The sequence below is a fragment of the Physella acuta genome, unplaced genomic scaffold (genome assembly GCF_028476545.2).
Source record: "Physella acuta isolate Inbredline_101_S28 unplaced genomic scaffold, ASM2847654v3 ptg000275l, whole genome shotgun sequence".
Classification (NCBI taxonomy): domain Eukaryota; kingdom Metazoa; phylum Mollusca; class Gastropoda; family Physidae; genus Physella; species Physella acuta.
The window spans coordinates 538362-565296 of record NW_026731794.1 but is presented as its reverse complement, the minus strand read 5'-3'; the positions used below and the strand labels follow the sequence as shown (position 1 = coordinate 565296).

The following is a 26935-nucleotide window of genomic DNA, read 5'->3' as shown; positions in this document are numbered from 1 at the left end:
CAGCAACTTAAGGCGTCCGTCGTCAAGTATGGAGTCTCAATCCCATTCCAAAGAGGTAAACAAATAAATAAATACTTTTATCAGAGCTTTCAAAATGTTCACAACTAAATCGAATTCATAGAAAAATGTCAAAGTGGGACGCTCGTTACGCCTTCGAGATTACAGTACGTTTAACTTGTTGATTTTTTAAAATCGATTTGTTTATTAATATTAGCCTAATTTTTTTTGGTAATCTATCGTTTTGGGTACGTAAAATCGCCCGCGACTAATCTATTAATGTGAAAAACAGGTGACTCCTTAAATTTTATAAATTATTTCACATTTTGACGAGGATTTATATTTTGAAAAATACAAAAATGTTTTCTTGTTTCATTTATGTACCTGTTTTTAAACATTTGAATTAAAACTTTTTAGTAATAAATGAAGACTAGCGATGTTTCCAACAGATGCAACCATGCTCATTTACTATAGATCTAGACTAGCAGCCATCTTGTTTAAGTTTTTTTTTAACTTATAGCGCGAGATTCAGGGGGAAGCCACTCTATTTTACAAATGGCTGTTTATGTAGCATATCTTGCTCGCAAACACTGCTGTTTAAAGTTAATTTCTGGCCCATATTGATATATTTAGCCATTGATTTAGATTTATTATTCATTTATCTATATTTGACACAAATATATCACAATATACTTCTATTAAAGCCTTGACAATGAGGTAACATTTTCGTACATGAATAGCCGCGGGCGATTTTACGTACCCAAAACGATAGATGACCACAACTAAATCGAATTCATAGAAAAATGTCAAAGTGGGACGCTTGTTACGCCTTCGAGATTACAGTACGTTTAACTTGTTGATTTTTTAAAATCGATTTGTTTATTAGCCTAATATTTTTTTCCTCCAGTAGTTCAGTAAAGTAATGTTTAAAAGTAGCCTGGCATCAGCCTGCCTGCTACTCTAACTCTACGAAGTAAAAAAAAAGTCACTAATAGGCAAAAGCAGTAGGCCCATAGGCCTACATATAGAATAAGTAGATCTAATTGGCTGAGAGAGAAAGACCTACTGAAAGGGACCAGAACACTATTGGTGTTAATACCTGTGGCGCGCAAGCCGCATGCGGCTCTTTTGGTGTAGAGATGTGACTCTTCAACTTCATTCACAAATATATATATATATATATATATATATATATATATATATATATATATATATATAAGTATATATATATATGTATACGTATATACAAGAGGCGAGGGGGATTTGTAATTTTGTAACATTTGTTAGATAACTATTTTCGTTAATTCAAGTTTAAAAAACTGTTTTTGTAAATTGCAATAGAAATTGATTTATTTACTCTATGTTCACTGAGCTCAGTCAATATTTTAGAAATAAATTGGTTTAAAAAAAATTAACTGCAATTTTAAGAGGGGGTTGTAGGCTGAAATGACATCATTTTAGGGGGGGGGGTCTGGCTTTTTGTGACAATGAGAAAAGGGGGAGGTAAGAATTGTAATAAAAATACACGATTTCATTTATGGATGGCCCCTAATGCTGTAGCATCTACACCCCACTGTTGCTGTAGCATCTACACCCCACTGTTGCTGTACCATCTACACCCCACTGTTGCTGTAGCATCTACACCCCACTGTTGCTGTACCATCTACACCCCACTGTTGCTGTAGCATCTACACCCCACTGTTGCTGTACCATCTACACCCCACTGTTGCTGTACCATCTACACCCCACTGTTGCTGTACCATCTACACCCCACTGTTGCTGTACCATCTACACCCCACTGTTGCTGTACCATCTACACCCCACTGTTGCTGTACCACCTACACCCCACTGTTGCTGTACCATCTACACCCCACTGTTGCTGTACCACCTACACACCACTGTTGCTGTTCCTGGTTACATGGAATATATTAGCAGGAGTCCTCAGTTTGAATTTTACACACTCATATGCCTCATCATACTTTTATACACTCATACGCCTCATACTTTAACATACTCAGACACCTCAGTTTAAACACGTACATAAAGTTATTATTAGACAAGTTATTTTTGTTTGCCCCAGAATTCGAAGCAGCTTGAAACTCCATCATCTGTAAATAAATTGCAACCCATCATAAGCGCACAGGAGCCTTTACACGAGGACGACACCAGCAGCGATGATGACGTCAGACAGCACATGGATAGATTTCATGCCCCATCAATATTTCAAATCTATAAGGTGAGCTTTAGTGAGACAGTACATGGACAGATATTGTCTACAAGACAGATATTTGATGTTTTGTCTACAAGACAGATATTTGATGTTTTGTCTACTAGACAGATATTTGATGTTTTGTCTACTAGACATATATTTGATGTTATGTCTACGAGACAGATATTTGATGTTTTGTTTACAAGACATATATTTGATGTTTTGTCTACAAGACAGATATTTGATGTTTTGTCTACTAGACAGATATTTGATGTTTTGTCTACGAGACAGATATTTGATGTTTTGTCTATGAGACAGATATTTGATGTTTTGTTTACAAGACATATATTTGATGTTTTGTCTACAAGACATATATTTGATGTTTTGTCTACAAGACAGATATTTGATGTTTTGTCTACAAGACAGATATTTGATGTTTTGTCTACAAGACATACATTTGATGTTTTGTTTACAAGACAGATATTTGATGTTTTGTCTACTAGACATATATTTGATGTTTTGTCTACAAGACATATATTTGATGTTTTGTCTACAAGACAGATATTTGATGTTTTGTCTACAAGACAGATATTTGATGTTTTGTCTACTAGACATATATTTGATGTTTTGTCTTCAAGACATATATTTGATGTTTTGTCTACAAGACAGATATTTGATGTTTTGTCTACAAGACAGATATTTGATGTTTTGTCTACAAGACATACATTTGATGTTTTGTTTACAAGACAGATATTTGATGTTTTGTCTACTAGACATATATTTGATGTTTTGTCTACAAGACATATATTTGATGTTTTGTCTACAAGACAGATATTTGATGTTTTGTCTACAAGACAGATATTTGATGTTTTGTCTACTAGACATATATTTGATGTTTTGTCTTCAAGACATATATTTGATGTTTTGTCTACAAGATAGATATTTGATGTTTAGTCTACAAGACAGATATTTGATGTTTTGTTTACAAGACAGATATTTGATGTTTTGTTTACAAGACAGATATTTGATGTTTTGTCTACAAGACAGATATTTGATGTTTTGCGCAGGTACTAGAAAACATCAGCCAAGGCTCCCCTGGAAGTGTGTACCTGGTCAAAAACCGCCAGGACAAACAGAAATATGCTCTTAAAAAGGTGGGGACTGGCTCTTTAAAAGGTGGGGACTGGCTCTTAAAAAGGTGGGGACTGGCTCTTTAAAAGGTGGGGACTGGCTCTTAAAAAGGTGGGGACAAAAATGACACAAGTTGTGAGCAGCTTACATCCTCTCTCATTTAGCTGAGTTTGACATGTCTGTCATTATTTCAGGTTGAATGTCATGTCTGTCATTATTTCAGGTTAAATGTCATGTCTGTCATTTTATCAGGTTGAATGTCATGTCTGTCATTATTTCAGGTTAAATGTCATGTATGTCATTATTTCAGGTTAAATGTCATGTCTGTCATTATTTCAGGTTAAATGCCATGTCTGTCATTATTCCAGGTTAAATGTCATGTCTGTCATTATTTCAGGTTGAATGTCATGTCTGTCATTATTTCAGGTTGAATGTCATGTCTGTCATTATGTCAGGTTAAATGTCATGTCTGTCATTATTTCAGGTTGAATGTCATGTCTGTCATTATTTCAGGTTGAATGTCATGTCTGTCATTATTTCAGGTTAAATGTCATGTCTGTCATTATTTCAGGTTGAATGTCATGTCTGTCATTATTTCAGGTTGAATGTCATGTCTGTCATTATTTCAGGTTAAATGTCATGTCTGTCATTATTTCAGGTTAAATGTCATGTCTGTCATTATTTCAGGTTGAATGTCTGGATGAAAGTGCAGCTGTTAAAGCATTTTACGAGGTCAGTCATTTCATGCTGGTTTACATCTCTGTCTGATTTATAATGTTCAATACATTTTTAGCATTAACAACCAATGTAAACAAAGAATTGAATTTGGTTGTGTATCTGTCCTCTTATATCTGGCTACATTAGGAAATGGAACTAAAAAAGCTGGACCACACATACCTGCAGAAGTGCAAAGACTTTTTCATTACCTACACGGAGCAGGTCAGTTTCTGTCACACCCCCACAATCTCAGACACACCCCCCTCACAATCCTCAAACCACAATCACAGATGTCTATCACACCCCCACAATCTCTAGTATCTGTATCACCAGACCAACTGTCAACACTTGGGTCCCCAGCCTTATTCCTACCTGCCCAACTGTTAACACTTGGGTCCCCAGCCATATTCCTGCCTGCCCAACTGTTAACACTTGGGTCCCCAGCCATATTCCTGCCTGCCCAACTGTTAACACTTGGGTCCCCAGCCATATTCCTGCCTGCCCAAACGTCAACACTTGGGTCCCCAGCCATAGTCTTGCCTGCCCAAACGTCAACACTTGGGTCCCCAGCCATATTCCTGCCGGCCCAACTGTTAACACTTGGGTCCCCAGCCATATTCCTGCCTGCCCAACTGTCAACACTTGGGTCCCCAGCCATATTCCTGCCTGCCCAACTGTTAACACATGGGTCCCCAGCCATATTCCTGCCTGCCCAACTGTCAACACTTGGGTCCCCAGCCATATTCCTGCCTGCCCAACTGTCAACACTTGGGTCCCCAGCCATATTCCTGCCTGCCCAACTGTCAACACTTGGGTCCCCAGCCATATTCCTGCCTGCCCAACTGTCAACACTTGAGTCCCCAGCCATATTCCTGCCTGCCCAACTGTCAACACTTGGGTCCCCAGCCATATTCCTGCCTGCCCAACTGTCAACACTTGAGTCCCCAGCCATATTCCTGCCTGCCCAAACGTCAACACTTGGGTCCCCAGCCATATTCCTGCCTGCCCAAACGTCAACACTTGGGTCCCCAGCCATAGTCTTGCCTGCCCAAACGTCAACACTTGGGTCCCCAGCCATATTCCTGCCGGCCCAACTGTTAACACTTGGGTCCCCAGCCATATTCCTGCCTGCCCAACTGTCAACACTTGGGTCCCCAGCCATATTCCTGCCTGCCCAACTGTTAACACTTGGGTCCCCAGCCATATTCCTGCCTGCCCAACTGTCAACACTTGGGTCCCCAGCCATATTCCTGCCTGCCCAACTGTCAACACTTGGGTCCCCAGCCATATTCCTGCCTGCCCAACTGTCAACACTTCGGTCCCCAGCCATATTCCTGCCTGCCCAACTGTCAACACTTGAGTCCCCAGCCATATTCCTGCCTGCCCAACTGTCAACACTTGGGTCCCCAGCCATATTCCTGCCTGCCCAACTGTCAACACTTGAGTCCCCAGCCATATTCCTGCCTGCCCAAACGTCAACACTTGGGTCCCCAGCCATAGTCTTGCCTGCCCAAACGTCAACACTTGGGTCCCCAGCCATATTCCTGCCGGCCCAACTGTTAACACTTGGGTCCCCAGCCATATTCCTGCCTGCCCAACTGTCAACACTTGGGTCCCCAGCCATATTCCTGCCTGCCCAACTGTCAACACTTGGGTCCCCAGCCATATTCCTGCCTGCCCAACTGTCAACACTTGGGTCCCCAGCCATATTCCTGCCTGCCCAACTGTCAACACCTGGGTCCCCAGCCATATTCCTGCCTACCCAAACGTCAACACTTGGGTCCCCAGCCATATTCCTGCCTGCCCAAACGTCAACACTTGGGTCCCCACCCATATTCCTGCCTGCCCAACTGTTAACACTTGGGTCCCCAGCCATATTCCTGCCTGCCCAACTGTCAACACTTGAGTCCCCAGCCATATTCCTGCCTGCCCAACTGTTAACACTTGGGTCCCCAGCCATATTCCTGCCTGCCCAACTGTCAACACTTGGGTCCCCAGCCATATTCCTGCCTGCCCAAACGTCAACACTTGGGTCCCCAGCCATATTCCTGCCTGCCCAACTGTCAACACTTGGGTCCCCAGCCATATTCCTGCCTGCCCAAACGTCAACACTTGGGTCCCCAGCCATATTCCTGCCTGCCCAACAAAATGTCAAACCATATCAAATCTTTGCTATGTATGTCTTCATCTATTATCCAATATGCAGCTAATGTGTTAATGGTCTTGTGATTTACTTCAGGATTCATCAGTTTTCATCAATATCATTTCTGAGTATTATGCAAATGGTGATTTAAAAAACTGGATCAAAAAGTTCCAGAACAATAAACAAATAATTCCAGAAAAGGTATTTAAATATATATATATAGGTTAAATATATATAGGTTTAGTATTTTATTTAGGTTAACTAAAATTTTGATATAAGAATGTATGATAATATGAGAGGGGTTTTTTTTGTTATGACGTATTGTGCATAAATAAAAATGGTATGACTTTGATTTTGTCATGAATGCAGGTTTGTTCTTTACATAGTTGATAATTGGCTCTATTTCTCTCTCTGTAGACATTGTCCAAGATTCTTGGTGAAGTTTTGAATGGCCTTGTTTATCTACACGACAATGGAGTGATACACAGGTATGCTGTAACAATCCAGCTTGACTGAATTGTCTATAACTTGACTGAATTGTCTATAACTTGACTGAATTGTCTATAACTTGACTGAATTGTCTATAACTTGACTGAATTGTCTATAACTTGACTGAATTGTCTATAACTTAACTGAATTGTCTATAACTTGACTGAATTGTCTATAACTTAACTGAATTGTCTATAACTTGACTGAATTGTCTATAACTTGACTAATTGTCTATAACTTGACTGAATTGTCTATAACTTGACTGAATTGTCTATAACTTGACTGAATTGTCAATAACTTGACTAATTGTCTATTACTTGACTGAATTGTCTATTACTTGACTGAATTGTCTATAACTTGACTGAATTGTCTATAACTTGACTGAATTGTCTATTACTTGACTGAATTGTCTATAAATTGACTGAATTGTCTATAACTTAACTGAATTGTCTATAACTTGACTGAATTGTGTAACACTAAATGGCAGGAACATAAAGAGCAGCAACATTTTCTTGAATGAAAACAGCACAGCCGTGCTGGGAGACCTGGGCGTGTCCAGCCTAATGGGGGACATGAGGACCAACACTCGCCAGACTTTCAGTAGGTTTTTTGTTGTTGTTGTTAAAGTAACTCTTTATTGAGTCTTTTAATAATGTTTTCAATTTGTGATGTTTGTAGAGGGGGTTGCTTTCATGGCGCCTGAGGTTGTCAGCCAACCCCATGATGAGAGGAGCGACCTGTTTTCACTGGGCGGCGTCCTCCTTAACATGATGACAACCTCCATGTACTCTCAAGATGAGTTCTATAGAGTTCTAACAGACATCAAACAATCTCCCACCACACTCAATGAGGTTCTGCTGAAATTATCTGAGGTAAGACCTCTGCTAAAAATATCTGAGGTAAGACCTCTGCTGAAAATATCTGAGGTAAGACCTCTGCTGAAAATATCTGAGGTAAGGCCTCTGCTGAAAATATCTGAGGTAAGACCTCTGCTGAAAATATCTGAGGTAAGGCCTCTGCTGAAAATATCTGAGGTAAGGCCTCTGCTGAAATTATCTGAGGTAAGGCCTCTGCTGAAAATATCTGAGGTAAGGCCTCTGCTGAAAATATCTGAGGTAAGGCCTCTGCTGAAAATATCTGAGGTAAGGCCTCTGCTGAAAATATCTGAGGTAAGGCCTCTGCTGAAAATATCTGAGGTAAGGCCTCTGCTGAAAATATCTAAGGTAAGACCTCTGCTGAAAATATCTGAGGTAAGGCCTCTGCTGAAAATATCTGAGGTAAGGCCTCTGCTGAAAATATCTGAGGTAAGGCCTCTGCTGAAAATATCTGAGGTAAGGCCTCTGCTGAAAATATCTGAGGTAAGGCCTCTGCTGAAAATATCTGAGGTAAGGCCTCTGCTGAAAATATCTGAGGTAAGGCCTCTGCTGAAAATATCTGAGGTAAGGCCTCTGCTGAAAATATCTGAGGTAAGGTCTCTGCTGAAAATATCTGAGGTAAGGCCTCTGCTGAAAATATCTGAGGTAAGGCCTCTGCTGAAAATATCTGAGGTAAGGCCTCTTGATTTCATGGCTTTTTGGGCTAGCGCTACATTTTCTTTTAATCTACAATTCTGACTGTAATTCTTATTTTGGCTAATTAAAACAAAAAATATCAAACAATTTTTCTTTAATTTATTTTTGAGAAATCAACTTCAAACATTTTTTATTAGTTTTTTTCTTTTATTTGATTTATAATATTTTTGTCATCTGAATTTTCCAATTGTACAATTCATTGTTTTCATACCAGATAGTACCAAGTTGTACTACTAATATTTTTACACAAATTGGTACCTAATTATCTAACTTATTTGTTTATATGACATGAAATCCAATTATATACTCATTTTTGCAATGAGATTGTAGTCAATTGTCTAATGAATTCATTCATTAGATTGTAGCCAATTGTCTAATTAATTAATTGTCTAACAAATGCTTTCATCAGATGGTAGCCAACTGTCTAATTAATTAATTGTCTAACGAATGATTTCATCAGATGGTAGTCAACTGTCTAATTAATTAATTGTCTAACGAATGCTTTCATCAGATGGTAGCCAACTGTCTAATTAATTAATTGTCTAACGAATGATTTCATCAGATGGTAGTCAACTGTCTAATTAATTAATTGTCTAACGAATGCTTTCATCAGATGGTAGCCAACTGTCTAATTAATTAATTGTCTAACGATTGCTTTCATCAGATGGTAGCCAACTGTCTAATTAATTAATTGTCTAACGAATGATTTCATCAGATGGTAGTCAACTGTCTAATTAATTAATTGTCTAACGAATGATTTTATCAGATTGTAGCCAACTGTCTAATTAATTAATTGTCTAACGATTGCTTTCATCAGTTGGTAGCCAACTGTCTAATTAATTAATTGTCTAACGAATGATTTCATCAGATGGTAGTCAACTGTCTAATTAATTAATTGTCTAACGAATGATTTTATCAGATTGTAGCCAACTGTCTAATTAATTAATTGTCTAACGAATGCTTTCATTAGATTTACTCCAAAACTCTGGTGACCACAGTCCAGGTCTTGCTGCGCCACAAACATAGTGCCCGCCCCAGCACGTTGTAAGTCTTCAGCTGGTAGAACTGCTGTCTTTTTATCTTTCTTAAAATTTTGTATGTTTGAGTGTAAGTCTTCAGCTGGTAGAACTGCTGTCTTTTTATCTTTCTTAAAATTTTGTATGTTTGAGTGTAAGTCTTCAGCTGGTAGAACTGCTGTCTTTTTATCTTTCTTAAAATTTTGTATGTTTGAGTGTAAGTCTTCAGCTGGTAGAACTGCTGTCTTTTTATCTTTCTTAAAATTTTGTATGTTTGAGTGTAAGTCTTCAGCTGGTAGACCTACTGTCTTTTTATCTTTCTTAAAATTTTGTATGTTTGAGTGTAAGTCTTCAGCTGGTAGAACTACTGTCTTTTTATCTTTCTTAAAATTTTGTATGTTTGAGTGTAAGTCTTCAGCTGGTAGAACTACTGTCTTTTTATCTTTCTTAAAATTTTGTATGTTTGAGTGTAAGTCTTCAGCTGGTAGAACTGCTGTCTTTTTATCTTTCTTAAAATTTTGTATGTTTGAGTGTAAGTCTTCAGCTGGTAGAACTGCTGTCTTTTTATCTTTCTTAAAATTTTGTATGTTTGAGTGTAAGTCTTCAGCTGGTAGAACTGCTGTCTTTTTATCTTTCTTAAAATTTTGTATGTTTGAGTGTAAGTCTTCAGCTGGTAGACCTACTGTCTTTTTATCTTTCTTAAAATTTTGTATGTTTGAGTGTAAGTCTTCAGCTGGTAGAACTACTGTCTTTTTATCTTTCTTAAAATTTTGTATGTTTGAGTGTAAGTCTTCAACTGGTAGAACTGCTGTCTTTTTATCTTTCTTAAAATTTTGTATGTTTGAGTGTAAGTCTTCAACTGGTAGACCTGCTGTCTTTTTATCTTTCTTAAAATTTTGTATGTTTGAGTGTAAGTCTTCAACTGGTAGACCTGCTGTCTTTTTATCTTTCTTAAAATTTTGTATGTTTGAGTGTAAGTCTTCAGCTGGTAGAACTGCTGTCTTTTTATCTTTCTTAAAATTTTGTATGTTTGAGTGTAAGTCTTCAGCTGGTAGACCTACTGTCTTTTTATCTTTCTTAAAATTTTGTATGTTTGAGTGTAAGTCTTCAGCTGGTAGAATTACTGTCTTTTCATCTTTGATATCTTAGAAAAAATTTTATGTTTGATTGAAGCTTGGTACTAAAATGTCTTCTAGAAGTTACCCTAATTTTAACTTTTCTTTTTGTTGTAAATCGTTATATTCTACTTTTTTATAATTTTTCCCAGAGAATTCATCAAGTCTGGTTTTATCCAGGAGTGTATGGCATTAGCAGACAGTCTACAAATTGATAAAAGAGCTCGCCAGAAAGAAACCAAGTCAACCAAGACATGTAATGGTTTACCTGGTGTTATGTCTTGACAATTTTGTACTAGGGGAGACAACTGCATGAATGTGGAGAGCAACAAACACACCAGATCGCATTTCAAACATCACACACCCTACTTTATACTCTCTAGTCCAATCCATCATTATTTTAAATAGTTTCTGGAGCCACTTATCAACCATAGAATTTTTAGATCAAGCCATCAGAATATAAGCTAAATTACATTTTTCAAATTTGTGTGTACAAATATTTGATTTGTGTGTACAAATATTTGATTTGTGTGTACAAATATTTGATTTGTGTGTACAAATATTTGATTTGTGTGTACAAATATTTGATTTGTGTGTACAAATATTTGATTTGTGTGTACAAATATTTGATTTGTGTGTATGAATATTTGATTTGTGTGTACAAATATTTGATTTGTGTGTACAAATATTTGATTTGTGTGTACAAATATTTGATTTGTGTGTACAAATATTTGATTTGTGTGTACAAATATTTGATTTGTGTGTATGAATATTTGATTTGTGTGTACAAATATTTGATTTGTGTGTATGAATATTTGATTTGTGTGTACAAATATTTGATTTGTGTGTACAAATATTTGATTTGTGTGTACAAATATTTGATTTGTGTGTACAAATATTTGATTTGTGTGTATGAATATTTGATTTGTGTGTACAAATATTTGATTTGTGTGTACAAATATTTGATTTGTGTGTACAAATATTTGATTTGTGTGTACAAATATTTGATTTGTGTGTACAAATATTTGATTTGTGTGTATGAATATTTGATTTGTGTGTACAAATATTTGATTTGTGTGTACAAATATTTGCTATGTTTTCCTAGATTCTCTGAATGAAGGGCAAAGTATTGAGAAAGTTCTCGAGTACATTGCTGACACCATTGACCATGAGAAGTGTGTAGCAGAAGGTCTAGCGGCCCTGGCCGAGCTAGTGAGAGATGAGGAGACGGCCCACCAGCAGGTGGACCAGAAGGCCAGGAACCTCATCTCCCTGGCCATGTGGGACAACATCTTCAACAGAGACGTCCAGATAGCTGGCTGCTACGTCCTCAGCAATCTGGCTGTCTATGGTCAGTTTGGGCTGCACATTTTGGCTTCACTGCCCACTGTATGGGTATGGGGTGGGGGGGGGGGGGGGGGGAGAAAGGGTTTCCAACACCTAAATGGGGGGGAGGGTGCTGGGATTTATGATTGTATATAAATCTAACTCGGCAGAACATTTTCTTTCTCAAAGTTTTGATTGCCACTAACTGTGACTAACACAAAAGTGGTAACAATAGCTGTGTTAACTGCATGCTAAAAAACAGATATTTAAAATATTCGAGATAAAAAAATCAGATTTTTAAAAAAATATATTTATTGACCTTTTTTTCTCTAGCTCAACCTGATGATATTCTGTTTACACCACATGTCATTACCATCATTCATAAGATTATGACGGTAAGTGAACATGTCATTACCATCATTTAAAAGACAGTGAGTATGATATTACTCAAGCCTTCATGTTGACACAATTTTTCAACATTTGAAATGCATGTCAAACTTTGTGTTTCTAATCCAATCAAAGATTGACCTTTTTCTCTTCCAATGACCCCCAGGCTTTTGAATACGACCCTGAGGTTCAACAGGCCGCCGTTAACTTGATCCTGGCATTGTCAGCGGATAGTAGGTCCACCTTTGTTTATGTGTGAAGTCTGACCTTTGTTTATGTGTGAGGTCTGACCTTTGTTTATGTGTGAGGTCTGACCTTTGTTTATGTGTGAGGTCTGACCTTTGTCTATGTGTGAGGTCTGACCTTTGTCTATGTGAGGTCTGACCTTTGTCTATGTGTGAGGTCTGACCTTTGTTTATGTGTGAGGTCTGACCTTTGTCTATGTGTGAGGTCTGACCTTTGTCTATGTGTGAGGTCTGACCTTTGTTTATGTGTGAGGTCTGACCTTTGTCTATGTGTGAGGTCTGACCTTTGTCTATGTGAGGTCTGACCTTTGTCTATGTGTGAGGTCTGACCTTTGTTTATGTGTGAGGTCTGACCTTTGTCTATGTGTGAGGTCTGACCTTTGTCTATGTGAGGTCTGACCTTTGTCTATGTGTGAGGTCTGACCTTTGTCTATGTGAGGTCTGACCTTTGTTTATGTGTGAGGTCTGACCTTTGTTTATGTGTGAGGTCTGACCTTTGTCTATGTGTGAGGTCTGACCTTTGTCTATGTGAGGTCTGACCTTTGTCTATGTGAGGTCTGACCTTTGTCTATGTGTGAGGTCTGACCTTTGTTTATGTGTGAGGTCTGACCTTTGTCTATGTGTGAGGTCTGACCTTTGTCTATGTGAGGTCTGACCTTTGTCTATGTGTGAGGTCTGACCTTTGTCTATGTGTGAGGTCTGACCTTTGTTTATGTGTGAGGTCTGACCTTTGTCTATGTGTGAGGTCTGACCTTTGTTTATGTGTGAGGTCTGACCTTTGTCTATGTGTGAGGTCTGACCTTTGTTTATGTGTGAGGTCTGACCTTTGTCGAGTATCATTCATTGGGGATGTGTGTTACTAACTATTCTCCGCGTCTCGACTAACTTGAAACTCAATTAACACCAGCAGTCTGACCTAGTTCTACTGTCTACTTTAGCCCACCAGTCTGACCTAGTTATACTGTCTACTTTAGCCACCAGTCTGACCTAGTTATACTGTCTACTTTAGCCCACCAGTCTGACCTAGTTCTACTGTCTACTTTAGCCCACCAGTCTGACCTAGTTATACTGTCTACTTTAGCCCACCAGTCTGACCTAGTTCTACTGTCTACTTTAGCCCACCAGTCTAACCAAGTTCTACTGTCTACTTTAGCCCACCAGTCTGACCTAGTTCTACTGTCTACTTTAGCCCACTGTGACCTACTTAGGTCCAGTAATGTTTTAGTTTGACATTGTTATAATACCATACATGGTTGATGGTGCAACAACCGGGTTTTTTCCGCTGTCTTACTAAGAGAGTCTAAGACTCAGAAATTTTCCATCAAGATCTGATTGATTGGTTCAGACCAGATGACCACCCCAACCAATGGCCACATGAGTTGAGGGTAACCTCCCATGTTGCCTAAGTCTATAACTAGATCGCCCACAGGCGGCACGAGGCAGTCCATTTTGACCAGGCCGTCCATTTTGACCGGCAGTCCATCAGAGTTTCTTCCAGGCATCTCTTTTACCGCCCCCCCCCCCCCCCCCCCCCGAACGAAATGAAATTTATATAATTTATATAGAAAATATATACTTTTAACAGTGTCCGCCCCCCCGAAGAAAGTTTACCGCCCCCCCCCCCCCCCCCCCCGAAGATTTCAAGTGCCCCCCGGAGAAAAAAGTCTGGAAGAAACACTGCAGTCCATTCTGACCATTTGAACGTGAGAGATCTTAAGTCCTGAGTGTGCTATGCATTCTTAAGTTGTTTAAGTATTCTAGTTTTATATTACTTGTGGCCAAGTGATTCTTGATGCTATAGCAGTGTTATGTGACCTGTGGCTATTTTTATAAAGTGTTAGAATCTGTGATAGTATTTTTTCTTACGCTTTGTAAGTTGGGTTTTGTTATTTTATAAACTAAATATTTTATCTTGTTTAACCTAGTGTTCTGCTACAACTGTGTTCACTTATTAAAGGTTGTATGCAGATTGAATGAGTTGTTAACTTCAATAGTTTCACTAGTTTTCCCTAGACATCGAAATCGAGCCCTAGTGAGTTGTTGAGTTAGTTTTCATTCATTTAGGCTTTAGGTCATTTGCATATAACCCCAAGAAAGAATCCGGGGGCGTTCACCATCTATCTGGCTGGTAGATAGGTGTCCGTTATAAAGTGGGGGCCTGTCCGGGATTTAATCTGTCGTTCCAGTTGTTGGTTGTAATAGTTAAACACTAAGTTTAGTTTGATTTAGTTGTTTTTCTATCCAGTGGAGCCGTGTTATTAAAACGCGCCCAAGGCTAGAGTTATCTAGGTCAAACGCCAGACGTGTCACGTCCTAGATTGAAGGTCAAGTTCATAGCGCAGCGTTGGGCCGTGTTAATTTAGAGAATCTAGGCTTGTTTTGATTTTGAAGTTAGTGTAATGGAGTCTTTCTTATCTAATCCCACTGTTGAGGAGGTAGAGCAGTTGAGTAGGAAAGTTTTGATTAGTGTTGTTAAGGAATTGAAATTGGATTATTCTGTTACTCAGAAATCAGAGGTGTTGAGAGATAAAATTGTTGTTCATTTTATTAATGAAGGTGTATTTGATGAAAGTTTGTTGGCTGGGGTGATACTCCGTGAGGAGAAACCTCTAGAGAAGGTAGAATTAGAAGCTAGAATTGCTTTAGAGAAGGCTTTAAAAGAACAGGAGTTAGAGGCTAAAATTGCTTTAGATAAGAGGAGGTTGGAATTAGAATTTGGTCAAGTTAGTGATGTCACTTCTCTGGTAGATCCAAAAAAGTTGTCGGTGGGGCAGGTGATTGCCAAATTTGGGAAATTAGTTCCTAAATTTGATGAAACAGATCTGGTCGTTTTCTTTAACTCATTTGAGAGTTTAGCGAAGACATGTGAATGGCCCGAAACTTCCATTACTGCTTTATTGAGCACGGTCCTTACAGGGAAAGCTGCAAAAACATACCAGGCACTCTCTCACGACGTTCAAAATAACTATAGTTTGGTCAAGACTGCCATTTTGAAGGCCTACGAACTGACGCCCGAGGCCTATCGGATAAAATTCCGAGCACTCCGCAAATTACCCACTCAATCATATGTGGAATTTCTCTTTGAAAAAGAGAAAATTTTCTCAAGGTGGCTACACTCTGAGGAAGTTTCTGAGTTTGAGAGGCTCAGATCACTTATCATAAGGGAGGAATTCCTAAAGTCCCTGCCTGAAGACATACGACTACACATACTGGATAACAAGATAATTGACATCCAGAAGGCCGCTGAGTCGGCTGACACATATATGTTGGTGCATAAGAAACCACCAGTGTCAGGAAACCGCCTGAACCCCGTGCTTCCCCTTTTTGGCAGCAATCCTCCTGTTGGCCAACACTTGAAGGCATTACAGTCCAGAGAGAGACCAAGATCAACTCTCAATCGTCGAGCAGTATGCCAGTTCTGCAAAAGACCTGGTCACCATGTCAAGGACTGCTACAAACGTCTTCAATTTAACAGAGAGGCGGTGCGTACCTCTATCCCCTCAAGCAACCGGTTCAAATATGAACTCTAGAATTCTGAGGGACACTAACCCTAAGTGTCCGCAGGAAGGCAGTCAAGTCTCCACACATTATGTTCAGTCACATTTTGACTGTTCACGCCACCATCCAATTTCTTCCGAGTCTACCGATCTCGAGGGATCGAGAAAGGTTGACTTTTCATCTTTCATTACCGAAGCTGTCATTAGCAAACCAGGTCATCCGTTGTCTCAGCGGAATATCACCGTCCTAAGAGACACAGGAGCGTCACAGTCACTTCTTTTGAAAAGTTCAATGGACATTACACCGGAGACGAACACCGGAAATGTTTCTATTATCCAGGGAGTGGGGACAAAATCTACTGTAGTCCCTCTACACAAGTTTGCCCTGAAACATCTTCTCGTCGAAGGCGAAGTCATTTTAGGTGTGATAGATAGTATTCCTGTCCCAGGAGTACACCTACTTCTAGGGAATGACCTTGCGGGAAGCAAAGTATACCCCTGTACGGTTCAAAACCCTTTGTCAACAGTTCCAGATAATGATAATGAACTGTATCCTGCATGTGTGGTGACAAGAAGCCAGACCAAACAATTGGCTGACACAACGTCTGAACCACACCTACCATCATCGTCAAGAAATTCGACTCCCAAACAGGAGTCTATGCTTCCAGAGAACACAAGCCTGGGCTTACCCCTGAGGATATCTCAGGAAGACATCATTAAAGCTCAACAAGTCGACGCGGAACTCAAAGCAATGGTCGAAAAATCTCTCTCATCTGACGATGGGGAATATTTCTCCGAGAACGGCCTCTTCTTTCGTCGCTCTGTACCAGTGGATGCCTCACCTGCCGAACCATGGTTGGGTAAAAACCAGCTGTGGGTCCCTCCACCCTATCGGCATGAAATACTGAAACTGGCACATGACCATCCAATGTCAGCGCACCCAGGAGTCACTAAAACAATGGCGAAGATCAAAGAACTGTTCTTTTGGCCCAAAATGAGAAATGATGTGTCGCGTTACTGCAAAAGTTGCACGAACTGTCAGTTGGCCGGAAAGCCAAACCAGAAAATTCCTAAGGCCCCTTTGAGTCCGGTTCCTGTATTAGAAGAACCCTTTTCTAAAATCGTCATGGACTGTGTAGGTCCCTTGCCTAAAACCAAGGCGGGCAACGAGTACCTACTTACCTTTATGTGTTCAAGTACCCGTTTTCCCGAGGCGTTCCCCTTACGGAACATTAAGGCAAAGACTGTAGTCAGAGCCATGACCCGGTTCTTCACTACCTTTGGATTACCTAGAATCGTTCAAACAGATCAAGGCAGCAACTTCACCAGTCACCATTTTCAGGAAGCGCTAGCCAAGCTAGGCGTTACCCACATCACCAGCTCAGCCTACCACCCTCAGTCTCAAGGCGTACTTGAGAGGTTCCACCAGACCCTAAAAACCATGCTAAGAACATTCGCTAAAAGTAACACCCAATGGGATGAGACTGTTCCATGGATTATTTTCGCCGCGAGAGACTGTGTCCAGGAAGCTCTAGGTTACTCTCCTTTTCAGCTTGTGTTTGGACATTCTGTCCGTGGTCCCCTGAAGCTGATCCACGAGCGTTGGACAGGTACCAGAGATCATCCAGTGGAAAACTTTGACGATTTTCGCGTTCGACTGAAAGCCGTGTGCGAAATGGCTCACAAGAACTTAAGAAAGGCCCAAGTGAGAATGAAAGGACTATATGATAAGAGTTCTCGTAAACGAACATTCAATCCAGGCGAGAAAGTTCTTGTGCTCGTGCCTAATCTGAACAATGCGTTATCCTTAAGATATTGTGGACCCTTTACTGTGCATTCAAAATTAAGTGATTTGAACTATGTTGTCAATACGCCAGACCGAAGAAAGAAACAGACAGTGTATCATGTTAACTCACTGAAAAAGTATTATGATAATTGTAACAATTTTCATTCCACAGCTAAAATTACTTTACCTGTATGTTCAAATGTTTCTGATGATGTGATACATGATAAATTGAAACCCCCAAAATTGGTAAATTCTTCCTTTTTAGATCATCTAAATGACCACCTTATGCATTTGTCCACTGAGGAAAACCATAGATTGTCTCAGTTATTTGAGACATTTCCCTCTATTTTTGGGGATGTCCCCAAAGAAGCGAAGGTACCACCTCATGATGTAGACGTAGGTGATGCAAAACCCGTCAAACAACACCCCTATAGAGTTAACCCGGAAAAAGCTGTTTTGATAAAAGATGAAATTGATTATATGCTCAGGAATGATATCATTGAACCCAGTTTCAGCAACTGGAGTTCCCCATGTCTTCTAGTCCCGAAAGACGGTGGATCTTTCAGGTTTGTGACCGACTTTAGGAAGGTAAATGTGCTCACCAAAGCTGATTCCTATCCATTACCTCGAATAGAAGACGTTATTGATAAAGTTGGTCAAGCTAAGATAATTTCCAAAATTGATTTACTTTCAGGATACTGGCAAATCCCCTTATCTGACCGTGCAAAAGAAATATCTGCTTTTGTAACCCCTAATGGCTTTTATAGATACAAACGTATGCCCTTTGGTATGCGAAATGCTGGTCAAACTTTCCAGCGGGTCATTAACTCTGTCATTGCTGACATAGACCAATGTGAGGCCTACATAGATGATATAGTTGTATTTTCTAATACTTTTGAAGCACATATTGTTCAGTTGACTAACCTTTTTAGAATATTGTCTGAAGTTAATTTTACTGTAAACCTGCATAAAAGTGATTTCTGTAAAGGTTCAATTACCTATTTGGGTTATCAAGTGGGAACGAACCAAGTTAGGCCCATTGAAGCTAAAGTAGATGCTATTGTAAAGTTGCCTCCTCCCAAAAATTGTAAAGAAATCAAAAAGTTCCTTGGGATGGCTGGTTACTATAGGCGGTTCTGTCAAAACTTTTCAGCTGTTGCTGAACCTCTTACTGCATTATTGAAAAAGGGTGTTGAGTTTGAATGGTCAACTAAATGTCATGAAGCTTTTTTAACCATTAAGTCATTTTTATCTAATGCTCCTGTTATGGCTGCACCAGATTTCAGCAAGCCCTTTAAACTTGCCATTGATGCTAGCAACTTAGCCATTGGCTCAGTCTTATTTCAAGAAGACAACATGGGGATTGACCATCCAATTGCTTTTTTTTTTCCAGGAAGTTAAATGAGAACCAAAAGAATTACTCTACTATTGAAAAAGAAGCTTTAGCTTTGGTTTTGTCCTTACAACATTTTGAAGTCTATGTCACTTCTTCAACCAATCCGGTCAGAGTGTTTTCTGACCATGATCCCCTGAAATTTACCTCTAAGTTAGGACAAAAGAATCCCAGAATATTGAGATGGTGTTTATATTTCCAAAATTTTAATCTGGAAATTTCCCACATTAAGGGTATTGATAATGTTGTGGCTGATTGTTTGTCAAGGATGTAAAATCTTATTACACACATTGATCATGTGACATGCTTTGTGGTTCATTAGGACCATACACAAGTGTTTTGTTTAGGTGACACACACTCACATGAATGTGAGTGGTATGAGTTTTGAATTTTTTCAAAATTTCACCCTGTTGCAAATTTTGTTTATTTTTAGGTGAACCTTATTAAAAGGTGGTTTTTGATTATATGTAATCTTCTATGATAATATGTCTCATATGACTCAGTTGATATTGTAGCTAGTCATTGAAATAAAGGTTTTACCCTGTCGGGTTTACCACTTTTAATGTCCACATGGAAATATTGTAATACCCCTTTCTGAGGGATTTTGATGTATAATTATTTTTTGAAAGGGTTACTCCCCTTTCACAAATTGTAAAAGTTTGAGTTACTTCCCTTTTGTTTCCAGGGATATTTCATCTGGTATTAAGATTTTGATTGGATACATTTGTAGAACATTTTTTTTATTTCATTGCCAGATTGGTTCCTTATGTATGTTTTGTGGAACCTATCTGTCACTTCCAAAAAGGGAGGGGATGTGACCTACTTAGGTCCAGTAATGTTTTAGTTTGACATTGTTATAATACCATATATGGTTGATGGTGCAACAACCGGGTTTTTTCCGCTGTCTTACTAAGAGAGTCTAAGACTCAGAAATTTTCCATCAAGATCTGATTGATTGGTTCAGACCAGATGACCACCCCAACCAATGGCCACATGAGTTGAGGGTAACCTCCCATGTTGCCTAAGTCTATAACTAGATCGCCCACAGGCGGCACGAGGCAGTCCATTTTGACCAGGCCGTCCATTTTGACCGGCAGTCCATCAGAGTTTCTTCCAGGCATCTCTTTTACCGCCCCCCCCCCCCCCCCCGAACGAAATGAAATTTATATAATTTATATAGAAAATATATACTTTTAACAGTGTCCGCCCCCCCGAAGAAAGTTTACCGCCCCCCCCCCCCCCCCCCCCCCCCCCGAAGATTTCAAGTGCCCCCCGGAGAAAAAAGTCTGGAAGAAACACTGCAGTCCATTCTGACCATTTGAACGTGAGAGATCTTAAGTCCTGAGTGTGCTATGCATTCTTAAGTTGTTTAAGTATTCTAGTTTTATATTACTTGTGGCCAAGTGATTCTTGATGCTATAGCAGTGTTATGTGACCTGTGGCTATTTTTATAAAGTGTTAGAATCTGTGATAGTATTTTTTCTTACGCTTTGTAAGTTGGGTTTTGTTATTTTATAAACTAAATATTTTATCTTGTTTAACCTAGTGTTCTGCCACAACTGTGTTCACTTATTAAAGGTTGTATGCAGATTGAATGAGTTGTTAACTTCAATAGTTTCACTAGTTTTCCCTAGACATCGAAATCGAGCCCTAGTGAGTTGTTGAGTTAGTTTTCATTCATTTAGGCTTTAGGTCATTTGCATATAACCCCAAGAAAGAATCCGGGGGCGTTCACCATCTATCTGGCTGGTAGATAGGTGTCCGTTATACCACCAGTCTAACCTAGTTCTATTGTCTACTTTAGCCCACCAGTCTAACCTAGTTCTATTGTCTACTTTAGCCCACCAGTCTGACCTAGTTCTCCTGTCTACTTTAGCCCACCAGTCTGACCTAGTTCTCCTGTCTACTTTAGCCCACCAGTCTGACCTAGTTCTGCTGTCTACTTTAGCCCACCAGTCTAACCAAGTTCTACTGTCTACTTTAGCCCACCAGTCTGACCTAGTTCTACTGTCTACTTTAGCCCACCAGTCTGACCTAGTTCTCCTGTCTACTTTAGCCCACCAGTCTGACCTAGTTGTCTACTTTAGCCCACCAGTCTAACCTAGTTCTACTGTCTACTTTAGCCCACCAGTCTGACCTAGTTCTCCTGTCTACTTTAGCCCACCAGTCTGACCTAGTTCTCCTGTCTACTTTAGCCCACCAGTCTGACTTAGTTGTCTACTTTAGCCCACCAGTCTAACCTAGTTCTATTGTCTACTTTAGCCCACCAGTCTAACCTAGTTCTCCTGTCTACTTTAGCCCACCAGTCTGACCTAGTTCTACTGTCTACTTTAGCCCACCAGTCTAACCTAGTTCTATTGTCTACTTTAGCCCACCAGTCTAACCTAGTTCTATTGTCTACTTTAGCCCACTAGTCTGACCTAGTTCTCCTGTCTACTTTAGCCCACCAGTCTGACCTAGTTCTCCTGTCTACTTTAGCCCACCAGTCTGACCTAGTTCTGCTGTCTACTTTAGCCCACCAGTCTAACCAAGTTCTACTGTCTACTTTAGCCCACCAGTCTGACCTAGTTCTACTGTCTACTTTAGCCCACCAGTCTGACCTAGTTCTACTGTCTACTTTAGCCCACCAGTCTGACCTAGTTCTCCTGTCTACTTTAGCCCACCAGTCTGACCTAGTTGTCTACTTTAGCCCACCAGTCTGACCTAGTTTTCTACTTTAGCCCACCAGTCTGACCTAGTTCTCCTGTCTACTTTAGCCCACCAGTCTAACCTAGTTCTCCTGTCTACTTTAGCCCACCAGTCTGACCTAGTTGTCTACTTTAGCCCACCAGTCTGACACTACTGATCAAGTTTTCAGCCATTGGTGACAAATTGTTTCTATTTTTAGAGGTCTCTTCACGAATCATTGTCCAACTGGGAGGGATCCAAGACATTCTAATAGCCATGAGACATGCGCAGTATCACGCAGCACTAAATGCTGTTTGCTGTACAGCCCTGTGGAGCTTGACAGTAGATGGTAAGATTTCTGCTTCCTGATGTCAAACTAAGACTTTCTGCTTCCTGCTGTCAAACTAAGACTTTCTACTTCCTGCTGTCAAACTAAGACTTTCTGCTTCCTGCTGTCAAACTAAGACATTCTTACTTTCTACTTCCTGCTGTAAAATAGTAAACAAAACAGAATGGAAATTGTTAACCATTTTATCTGTATAAAAATACAAATCAAAATGTTTTCTTTGTAGCTGAAAACTTGAAAGTTGCCGGCAATGAAAAGGCAGTTAGAGATGTGTGTATTGCGCTGAGCATTCACAAAGTTTCCCCCCAAGTCAGTGAATCTGCTGCAGCTGCTCTCATTTCTTTACTGCTGGATGGTAAGTGCCAGAATTATGTCTCTGTTGGTTTGATCTCACTGATTGCCAGAATTATGTCTCTGTTGGTTTGATCTCACTGAGTGCCTGAAATATGATTGTCTCTGTTGGTTTGACTTAAAAATAAAATGAGTTGATCTTGTGACAGACTAGAAAATAAAATGATCTTGTGACAGACTAGAAAATAAAATGATCTTGTGACAGACTAGAAAATAAAATGATCTTGTGACAGATGGCTGCTATGACCCATTCAATGAGCTGGACTGTGTGGGGAACCTGATCTTTGCCATCCATCTTCACACCAACAATGCTAGGGTAGTCAACAACAGCTGCAAGGTCCTGGCCATGGTGGTACAAGCTAATGGTAACAAGTCTTAGCTAGTGCTTGTTAACTCATACTCTAATTATACTCTAATTATATTGTAAATATGTGTTGAGTAAAAACCAAAATTCTTTTTGGTGTTTTTTAAATCTAAACATGCATTTTAAAGTGGCGTATTTTGTTCAGTGATGTCAGCATATAAAAGAAAATGGAATGAAAAAACTAAAATTGAGATGACTGAAGAATGTGGTATCGCTAGATGACTTAGCTGACAAATACTCCATCAACTGCTGGAATATTTTTTCAGTCTGTCCTTTGTTTCAGAGGAATGCGCATTTCGGTTTTTGACAAGCGCTGACCCAGATGATGATTCACCAACTGGCATCCCAACAATTCTCAAGGCTTATCATCTACACAAGGACAACGCTCTCGTAGTGGAAGCCATCGTCAGGCTCATTCTAGAACTCACTTCCTATGGTATGTTTCTCTAATTCTAGAACTCACTTCCTATGGTATGTTTCTCTAATTCTAGAACTCACTTCCTATGGTATGTTTCTCTAATTCTAGAACTCACTTCCTATGGTATGTTTCTCTAATTCTAGAACTCACTTCCTATGGTATGTTTCTCTAATTCTAGAACTCACTTCCTATGGTATGTTTCTCTAATTCTAGAACTCACTTCCTATGGTATGTTTCTCTAATTCTAGATTTCACTTCCTATGGTATGTTTCTCTAATTCTAGAACTCACTTCCTATAGTATGTTTCTCTAATTCTAGAACTCACTTCCTATGGTATGTTTCTCTAATTCTAGAACTCACTTCCTATGGTATGTTTCTCTAATTCTAGAACTCACTTCCTATGGTATGTTTCTCTAATTCTAGAACTCACTTCCTATGGTATGTTTCTCTCATTCTAGAACTCACTTCCTATGGTATGTTTCTCTAATTCTAGATTTTACTTCCTATGGTATGTTTCTCTAATTCTAGATTTTACTTCCTATGGTATGTTTCTCTAATTCTAGATTTTACTTCCTATGGTATGTTTCTCTAATTCTAGATTTTACTTCCTATGGTATGTTTCTCTAATTCTAGATTTTACTTCCTATGGTGTTTCTTCTAGATCTCTCTTTCTCTGGTATATTATCCCTTCCACCATGGGTTGGGTAGTTTAATCTGGACGATTTGAAAATCAAAGTACTTGTGGGGGCAGATGGATTGGTTATTACTGCAGTCTGTTGCAATAGGTTTTGTAGCTTAGAACCAACAAAGCAAGAAAGAGCTTACTCTAACTACATCTTTCTCTCATCTCACTGTCATTGATTTGTTCCTATCCACTGTCATTGATTTGTTCCTATCCACTGTCATTGATTTGTTCCTATCCACTGTCATTGATTTGTTCCTATCCACTGTCATTGATTTGTTCCTATCCACTGTCATTGATTTGTTCCTATCCGCTGTCTTTGATTTATTACACCAGATGAGATTTGCCTAGACCTAAAGGCTGCCAAAGTGTCCAGAGATCTCTATGAAATCACAAAAAAATATTATGACAACAAGGTACTGACTGCATGCTTTATGTGCCACTACACCCAGTGGCTATGTGTGTAATGGCTTTCCCATTTTTAGACTGCTTGCTAAAACATCTGCTTTCCATGCCTAATGCTTAAACTAGATGTCCATAATACTTTCTACTAATCCACTGGTTTCCATACTTAATACTTAAACTAGATGTCCATAATACTTTCTACTAAGCCACTGCTTTTCCGTGCTTGATGGTTAAAATTAAATTAGATTTTCTACTAATCTAGTTGTTGTCCCTTTATTAAAACTGGTTCTTTGTTGCTAATGAATGCTTTATTCTTACAACCAATATCCACTCAGTCTTTTATTTTTATTCTACTCTAGCATTTTACAACCTTACCCAGCTCTCTGTAGACTCTTGTAGGCTACTTTTGATGTCTCTTGCTTTGATTATATTTCAGTCCACCTAACTCCACTTATGTTGTGTAAATCTATGCTAAATACACTATGCAAGACATTTTGGAGGATTATAACAAACATTTATAACATTTTTATTCCTAAATATTTTGGTTATCTCTATAAAGTGGCTTGTGTCTCTAGTATATTATGTGGCCTCAGGGATTAAAAACTTGTAGATAGTAAAGATTAGACAATTGAACTGAGAAAACTGTTTGAAATGGCAGAAGACATCTGTTCAGAGCTACAGGGGTCTCAAATATCCAGTAACATTCTACGTCAGATTCACAAGAGGTATAAGGAAAACAAGGTATGGTTATAGGTTTGAAGGCAACTCAATTGGTTAGTTGCCCATTAGGTTATATGGGCTCACAATAATTAGTTTTTTAATCTCATTCTCAATCATTTTTACTCCATTCTTAATTTATTGTGAAACCTGCCTATTTAAAGTTGGATTATATTTTTTGTTGCGTTGCTTTTTGCTTTATTTCTGTTTACATATTATCAGAGGCGTAGCGAGGGGGGGGCGGGGGGGGGACATATGTCCCCGGGCGCCGACCTTAGGGGGGGCGCCAAATTGAAAGTTTGAGGGGGGGGGGGTGCAAATGAAAAGTTCGAGGGGGGGGGGGTGCAAATCGAAAGTTTGAGGGGGGGGGGGTGCAAATCAAAAATTTGCTCCCGAGGGGGGGCGCCAAATTGAAAGTATGTCCCCGGGCGCCGGGAAGGGTCGCTACGCCTCTGCATATTATAACCCTAATCTGAACTTAATGTTTATGATTTTAATAATTGTAATGACCAGGTTTAATAATCGTAATGACCAGGTTTAATAATTGTAATAACCAGGTTTAATAATTTTAATGACCAGGTTTAATAATTGTAATGACTAGGTTTAAAACTTGTAAAGAAATTTTAGTCATCCAAGTGGTGGATGTCCTAATTTCTCCCGTTTTAATCAATATTTCCACTAATTAAATTTATCTAGTATATTGGTTAATGGATTTGATCAATTGTCAAGTGGAAGGAAGAATTCAATGTTTTTTAAGCTCTTCTCTAGTTAAAATCATTTTAAGTTTAACCAAAACATTTTAATTCTTTAAGAACCAAAACATTTTAATATTTTAGAAACCAAAACATTTAAATTTTTTAGGAACTAATACATTTTAATTTTTTAGAAACCAAAACATTTTAATTTTTTTGGGAACCAAAACATGTTAATTTTTTGGAAACCAAGACATGTTAATTTTTTAGGAAACAAAGTATTTTAATTTTTTAGAAACCAAAACATTTTATTTTAGAAACCAAAACATTTTTAAAAAATGAAATTTTCTTGTAGAAATGAAAATTGCCAGACTTTAATGAATGCAAACTTTCCCGCAGGACATCATGGCGCCATGTGAAGAAGCCTTGGGCAGGCTGGGGACTGGCTTGAACGTCAGCAGGACCCAGAAGTCTTAGGTTCCAGCTCTACAGGTAGCACTTCCCAACCGGCCGTACCGGTTTGAGGGCGAGGTGCGGTCGAGCTGTCGGACAATATCACGCGGCTGGCCAGATAGCAGCAGACAACATCTAGGGGAGCGGACAGAGAGGGATGATGGGAAGGAGAAAACATCCGGTCCAGATCAGCTGCTCAAAGGCAAACATAAGAAAAAACCAACAGAGAAAAGATCATCGTAGCTTCACCAGGGTCCATTTTTTTACTTGCATTACATTCTTTCATTTTATATTCTACAAACCATTTGCTGAGGTTAAACCAAGTGCTGGCCTACAGACTGCCTTGAGATGCACCAACTATCAGATTGTCTCCAGCATGTCTTAAGATTTTTTCTCCTTATTTTGGACAGAACTCACCATGTCAATCAGAGTTACATTTCCTTACATCTGTGTACAACTTCAATGTGCCAGCACAAATCTCTTACCCACAATGCTCTACAGTATGGAGCTATACATAGATGGCAAGGGGCAGCCTCTACAAATAGTGCAGTGGCTGACCTTTGTATATAATAAAGGTACAGGTGGCCTAGTTTTTGCCACTTCCAATAGCTCCATGTTTAACCCAGCAAAACAGTGCCTTGGTCTTTGGTACAGTGCTCAAAGCTTTGGTCACCAGCATCCATCATCAACACCTCAACCAGTGTATGCACACATCAAACATCAACACTTCAACCAGTGTATGCACACATCAAACATCAACACTTTAACCAGTGTATGCACACATCAAACATCAACACTTCAACCAGTCTATGCACACA

General features: G+C 39.3%; 1 protein-coding gene across 4 annotated transcripts; it reads left to right on the top strand.

The window, feature by feature from the left end:
• LOC131939340 (serine/threonine kinase-like domain-containing protein STKLD1) lies at window positions 1-26365 on the top strand. Of its 4 annotated transcripts, none has more exons than XM_059297593.1 (21): window positions 21-131; window positions 785-839; window positions 2078-2233; window positions 3274-3360; window positions 4025-4069; window positions 4202-4276; window positions 6294-6398; window positions 6615-6685; window positions 7174-7286; window positions 7365-7558; window positions 9228-9301; window positions 10541-10644; window positions 11494-11739; window positions 12048-12109; window positions 12268-12334; window positions 21910-22038; window positions 22262-22390; window positions 22620-22751; window positions 23034-23186; window positions 24914-24996; window positions 26064-26365. In XM_059297593.1, exons 2-21 carry the CDS (start codon window positions 801-803, stop codon window positions 26139-26141), a joined length of 2142 nt encoding a protein of 713 aa, XP_059153576.1. In that variant the 5' UTR covers window positions 21-131; window positions 785-800; the 3' UTR covers window positions 26142-26365. The 4 variants fall into 4 exon arrangements, with proteins under 4 accessions (XP_059153578.1, XP_059153576.1, XP_059153575.1 ...); XM_059297594.1 differs by lacking the exon at window positions 24914-24996 and adding an exon at window positions 24187-24266 and having other exon boundaries at window positions 63-131; XM_059297595.1 differs by lacking the exon at window positions 785-839 and having other exon boundaries at window positions 1-55.
• The last annotated feature ends 570 nt before the right edge of the window (window positions 26366-26935 follow it).

What these genes read in the sequence shown, in the direction of transcription:
- LOC131939340 (XM_059297593.1), top strand. Translation starts at nt 801, where the DNA reads ATGTCAAAGTGGGACGCTTGTTACGCCTTCGAGATTACA. An exon ending in AACAAATAATTCCAGAAAAG is followed by an intron (nt 6,399 to 6,614) that starts GTATTTAAATAT and finishes CTCTCTCTGTAG; the next exon opens with ACATTGTCCAAGATTCTTGG. An exon ending in CAGCAATCTGGCTGTCTATG is followed by an intron (nt 11,740 to 12,047) that starts GTCAGTTTGGGC and finishes TTTTTTCTCTAG; the next exon opens with CTCAACCTGATGATATTCTG.